Genomic DNA, 6,000 nt, shown 5'->3' with positions numbered 1-6,000 from the left:
ATTAAACGGCGACTCTACCTCCTGAGACACAGCCTCTACCTCCTGAGACACAGCCACCCCCAAACCCAAACTGCTTGAGTATGGAGTATGGTAGTATGGTGTATGGTACCTGCCTTTGGATGACGAGCAGCAGAGCTCCTGTTTAGGTACACACACCTCTACTTCTCAACATGTCAAATTAAAAGACACAAACCAGATTTGACAGCAGTTTTAATTTGAACAAACTTTCATATACAAACCAGTGACAGGGATAAAATGGCTCATTTAACTTTTAAGTACATGAATATCTTTGATTGATTTGTATGACTAGAAATGGGATTCTCTCTTTCTCCAAATGATCCACTGTATGTATGTGTGACTGTAGATCTGTAGATCTGGGGACAATCTTCTCTCAGCTTTGGACGCAACACACACCATGTAGAACTGTACACACGTACTGTTTACAAACCAAACCCCGGGGTCGTTTCTGGATCTTCCCATGACGCACCAAAGCAGACGAAGAGCTTGTCCAGCACGACGACACAAGCCTCTTCACTCAGAACCAGAGAACACCAGAGCCCAGACTTCTTCTAAAGATGGAGGGACAGCTGCTGTTACCACACTGCGCTCATATAACATAACCAGATGGTTTACTTGGAGACATAATTTATAATTTAATTTCTCTGCAGTGTATAGCAACTAGTCATTCTAACGAACAGGAAATGTTTAACTTTTTAAAAGTCTGTTTCACTCTGCCAACGTTGTAGCTTTGTACAGCACAAACCTGAACCGCCACCCACACGAGTTATCAAAAAGGAGCACTCCAACTGAAACGCAGCACAATACGTTTTTAAGACTGAATATATATTTTATGTTTATTATAAGTATTTGTAATTTTACATCCAAGGTATTTTTATTTTTTAACTTTTTTTTAATATAGATTTTTAAATGGACACCGTTGGTGACAACCTTTCCCCACCTCCACCTCTTCCCCCTCCTCTCCCTCCCCGCTCTCCCCCCCCAACCCCCCCAAAAGATGTTTGTTCAAATAACATTTCAAGACCTTTTTAAAGCAAAGGCACATTTTTGTCAATAAGTGTTTCAAAAAGGAAAAGCGAAGGCAGGTAAAGTCAGTCTGTCTCGGAAAGCAGAGAAATGCGAGAGGGTGACCTTTGACCTTTAGTACCCAACATCTCCCATCACATCAAAACACTAAACCTGACTTGAAGTAGAAGTAGGTAACAGCCCACACTAGTCTGAGGGGACTGGAATGGAGGCCAGAAAGCTGAGGAGGTGGGGCATGATGCTGTGGGGATGGGGGGGGGGGAGGGGCGGGATAGAGGATAGGCATGGAGCCCCAGATCTTTAAGTCCACACTATCAACACTTGTCCTAACCCCCCCTTAGCTGTGGAGGGCATTAGGCGTCAGTCAGCGTGTGTGGTGGTCCGTCTCTAGGAGCTCTGTGACAGGTCACACCCAGGCCTGCCTGGATGGTAGACACGGGGGAGTGGAGTACAGAGCCTTGTCTCCCCCAAAGCAGTTCTCCTCCTAACAGCCTCCCAGACAACCACAGGCCCCCCCGGCCCCTCTGGAGTCAGGGGGGGCTACTCTGAGGGGGCGAAGTGGCTCTAACACGATCCACAATCCACCAAACGTCAAACAGGAAACCGGTAGCTAGAGGAGGGGGGCTGTGTGTGTGTGGGGGGGGGGAGTGGACCCCACGCCTTTAAGGTCCTGTCCCTCCTCGTATCTCCGCTGGTCCCTGACGTGAAGAGGAGGCTGTGTCAGGGGGGCGGGGGGGGCTGGGGCCCGGGGGGAGGGGGGCTCCGCATCATACGAACACCTTGGCGAGAGCGTCAGCCCCGGCGCTGGCGATGTAGCACTTTGACGGGTGGAACGCCACGTCGTGGATCGACTCGTCGAACTTCTTGCGGTGGGCGGTGAACTCCTGGATGCAGGTCTTACTGTCCAGGTTCCACAGGCGGATCGAACAGTCGTGACCTGGAGAGAAGGGGAGAAGTTAGGAAGGGAATAATTAAGCGTTATGGAACGAGAAGCCGTGCGTATGTCATGGATATCGGCACGGCTGGAACGCAAACTGACCAATAGAGAAAATGGACCAAACTGACCAATAGAGAAAATGGACCAAACTGACCAATAGAGACAATGGACCAAACTGACCAATAGAGACAATGGACCAAACTGACCAATAGAGACAAAGGACCGGACCTATCCGCTGTATAATGACGCCTACAAGGATCAGACTAAATCATAAACAGAGACATAAATACTGATACTCACTGCCGGACATCAGATAGAGTCCGTTGGGGTCGACAGCCAGACTGGTGACGGCGTCCAGATGGGCCACCATGGAGTGGATCAGCTTCCCTGCAAATTATTACAGAGACTCAATGTTACTGACAGAGAAGCAGTTGTGGGTATTCATTCATGCATGCACACATTCTAGCTCAACTCTTTTAGACAGAACAGGCTGAGGCTGGGACACACCAGTGGTTCTCATCTTCCCATGGTCGTTAAGTTCAGTTGCGACCCACTTTTATAGAATTCTAACCAAATGTTATTTCTCGAAAATGGGCCAGTAAACAACTGTCAGGGCAATGCGCAAACCATGCCGGCGTGGATACGAGAATGGCCAGATGCCTTGTCCCCATCTATCCCATATATATACAGAGAATGGATAACCTGGTTCTGGGTTCTCACCTGTGTTGTTGTCGAAGAACTTGATGTGTCGGTCCTCCTGAGCGGTGATGGTGATGGGGAGCGTGGGGTGGCTCAGGACCTTGTTGATCTGACAGGGGGTGCCTGAGACACACAGACACATTAGACCCTCTCACTATCCAGGATGGCATCCACCAGAGCTGCAGACAGTACTGAACTGGATCACTGAAAACCAAAATGTCCTGGACACATCTAAGACTACGAGCGTTGTACTTGGATCAACAGGGTTCCTACAAGTTTCAACAAGTCACATTTAAGTCACCTTTTTTCGACCTCTTTGGATATCATTTTAGACCTATTCGCAGCATCATATGATAGCTTTTTGTCATCCTCGAGGTGATGAAGTTAGGGATTTCACTGCCATACAGACATAAAAGGAAGCGAATTGGCATTTTTGGGGTTCCAGCTTGATTAATTTCCGTGTAAATAGATGTGGTCGGACTGATTTCCTTGCAGGATCTCATTTGTAAGACCTAGCACCTAATTTTTAGACCCGATTGGCTGCCCTTTGCCCCCCCTTGAGGCCCTGTTTAAAAGTAGGGCTTTGGGGAGGGCCAGGAAGATCATGGCTGACCCCGCACACCCAGGACACGGTCTCTTCGCCCCGCTCCCCTCAGGCAGGAGGGTGCGCGCAGTCCCTAAAAACTGTGAAGGCCCGACATACAAACAGCTTTTTCCCCACAGCCATCCGGCTCCTAAATGCCGCTGCCCCCCCCCCCCCCCCCCCCTGACCTGACCCCTATCTATCTACCCTCCCTCCACCCCCACCCAGAGAGCTTTGGACTGTCTGGATATGAACACTTGAACACTTGATCTCTGCACTTTATATTTATATTAATTATGACTCTTGCACTTTGATGTTGGTTTGCACTGTCTTGTCCTGTCTTGCACCTGTCCTGTTGTAAACCGTGCTCCATTGTACCAAACCAAATTCCTAACATGTTTACATGCCATGGCAATAAAAGTCTTCTGATTCTGATTCTGATTCTGATTCTGAATAACTGGAATCTGGGACCTTTTTTAGGCCTTGTAGATTGGGTTGCTGGATTTTAGACTTTAAGACTTTTTAAGACCAGCGCGGGAACCCTGCTCAAAACACTCATCACCTCTACAGTGGACTCCAGATTTACCTGACACACACACACACACATACACACACACACACACACACACACCCCCCCCCTCCAGACGTACCAGTCTCCACGGTGGACTCCAGGCTGAGGACCAGCTGCTGTGTCTCCATGTTGAACAGGCCGACCCGGCCGCTGGTGAAGGACGAGACCAGGTGGGCCGGATCACTGCAGACCAGGTCCACTGAGGAGGGCACGCCCAGCTCTACACACACACACACACACACACACACACACACACACACACACACACACACAGATACACACAGATATACACACAGATCAGGGTTTCCGTTAGAAAAAATTGGTGCCGGTCAACGTGTCCGGGAAGATTTCAATGTGTCGGACAAACGGGAGAAATTCCGGTCATCATATTAGAATATAATATAGGTGTTTGTCACGGTGATTAGCTGTTGTGTAGCCTATATAGGCCTATGCCATTTAATGTCTGTTTCTCATCCGATACGATTAGATCGCGAACTATATAATAATATAGGCTTTCATGATTCGCATGCGCTATGGCATAATATGTCCAGGGCTGCACGCGCGCCACACTGGGCAGCCTAGTCACCTTTGCTACTTTGAATTACGACTGTAGGCTACTTTAAGATGTTTATTTCAATTGCATTAATGGGATTTGAGTATGTAATTGGTAATTTTAAGTATGCCTAGTTTAGCTTTTGATGGCTATTTGAACGGACTGCATCGATCGATCAATGAACGGACTCCACATTACGTTAACTGAAGTGTGTTAAATAGTTTCACGACAGTAATGTACGTTTTTTATATTCTCTTTTCAGTTTTACCCTTTTTATCAATAAAACAACGTCAATTCTATAACCACGTCTCGCTGATTGGGAAGGCATTAAGTGTAGCTGCCTGTCAAATCATACTAACTCGGACTCCGGAGTATGAGAATGAGGAGGATGTATCGGGGGGGATACACACCCGTGGACTACTTCAACTTAGTGGCACAAATTCAACTATAAATTCAAATTCACTATAGATAGACTAAATTTAACTTAAATGATGGACACCGACTGAATAACTGAGTGGGGGGAAGACAGGTCTCAAATGTGGAACAATTATAACATTTAATACATAAAGATAAAACATACACAAATATATAACATTGATATCCCTAAACTCAAATGTAGTGTGGTATTGTCAACCTAATCTAATCAATCCTAATTAATGGTACCAGTAGCCCAGGTTGTCGATAGTAGCGCACTACTCCCGTAGTACTTCTCCCGACTCAGGGCTGGAACGGGCACGGCAGGCTCAATCAATGAACGGGGTTGAGATGGCTAGCGTCCTTTACTAGCCGCATCTCACGGCCCTCGGTGGTCATTCACTGTGCTCTAGCACATCCAAAACACGCAGAACAATAACCTTGACTCCAGTCACTGCAGTGGTTTTATTTAGACTAGATCAAACTAAATTAACTGACTAAACTACTCGCGCCGTTGAGAGACAGGGTTGCCAGATGGGGCGGGTTACCGCCGAATGGGCTACTGGGTTTAGCGGTTATTTAGCGGACTAGTTAGGCTGTAAATTGACAATCCCATCTGGCAACCCTGCCGCTGTTTGTTCATCGCGTAGGCTAGTCTACACATTAATAATAAAATAAAACATATAGCCTATATATTCGTCTTTTTTAATGTAGAAGGAATCAGAATATGTGACAAATTAATTTTAGCAAATTGTATTCAAATTGTGCTTAGAGGGAATTATTTTCACCGGACATTATGACCGAAGAGGTTTAAATATGTCGGACTTCAACAGATTTTATCGGACAAAGACCGGTAATTACCGGTTAACGGAAACCCAGACACAGATATACACACACACACACACAATCAAAAAACATTCTCAGACTACTACTCTACTACATTTTCTCACAAAAACATTGCTTTAAACTATATTTTTTGGACCAGACAGAAATAAATAAAACATCGAAACATCTCAGTTAAACAAGCGTGTGTCTCTGTGTGTCTCTGTAGGTCTATGTGTGTCTCTGTAGGTCTCTGTGTGTCTCTGTAGGTCTCTGTGTGTCTCTATGTGTCTCTGTAGGTCTCTGTGTGTCTCTCTAGGTCTCTGTGTGTCTCTCTAGGTCTCTGTGTGTCTCTGTGTGTCTCTCTAGGTCTCTGT

At 46.5% G+C, this 6,000-nt stretch overlaps 1 protein-coding gene across 1 annotated transcript in view; it reads right to left on the bottom strand.

Annotated features, from left to right (window-relative positions):
• Positions 1 to 1,023: 1,023 nt before the first annotated feature.
• Positions 1,024 to 6,000, bottom strand: part of strn (striatin, calmodulin binding protein) — a 70,678-nt gene continuing 65,701 nt past the window's right edge. Inside the window, exons 15-18 of the mRNA XM_080549132.1 lie at positions 3,914 to 4,054; positions 2,702 to 2,803; positions 2,282 to 2,368; positions 1,024 to 1,981 (exon numbers count right to left, since the gene is read on the bottom strand). Of these exons, the coding sequence (XP_080405258.1) occupies positions 1,812 to 1,981; positions 2,282 to 2,368; positions 2,702 to 2,803; positions 3,914 to 4,054 (500 nt within the window). The 3' untranslated portion in view covers positions 1,024 to 1,811. The remainder of the gene's footprint in view (positions 1,982 to 2,281; positions 2,369 to 2,701; positions 2,804 to 3,913; positions 4,055 to 6,000) is intronic.

This window comes from Nansenia antarctica (genome assembly GCF_963989245.1).
Source record: "Nansenia antarctica genome assembly, chromosome: 1".
Classification (NCBI taxonomy): domain Eukaryota; kingdom Metazoa; phylum Chordata; class Actinopteri; order Argentiniformes; family Microstomatidae; genus Nansenia; species Nansenia antarctica.
This window is presented reverse-complemented; position numbering and strand designations above follow the sequence as displayed.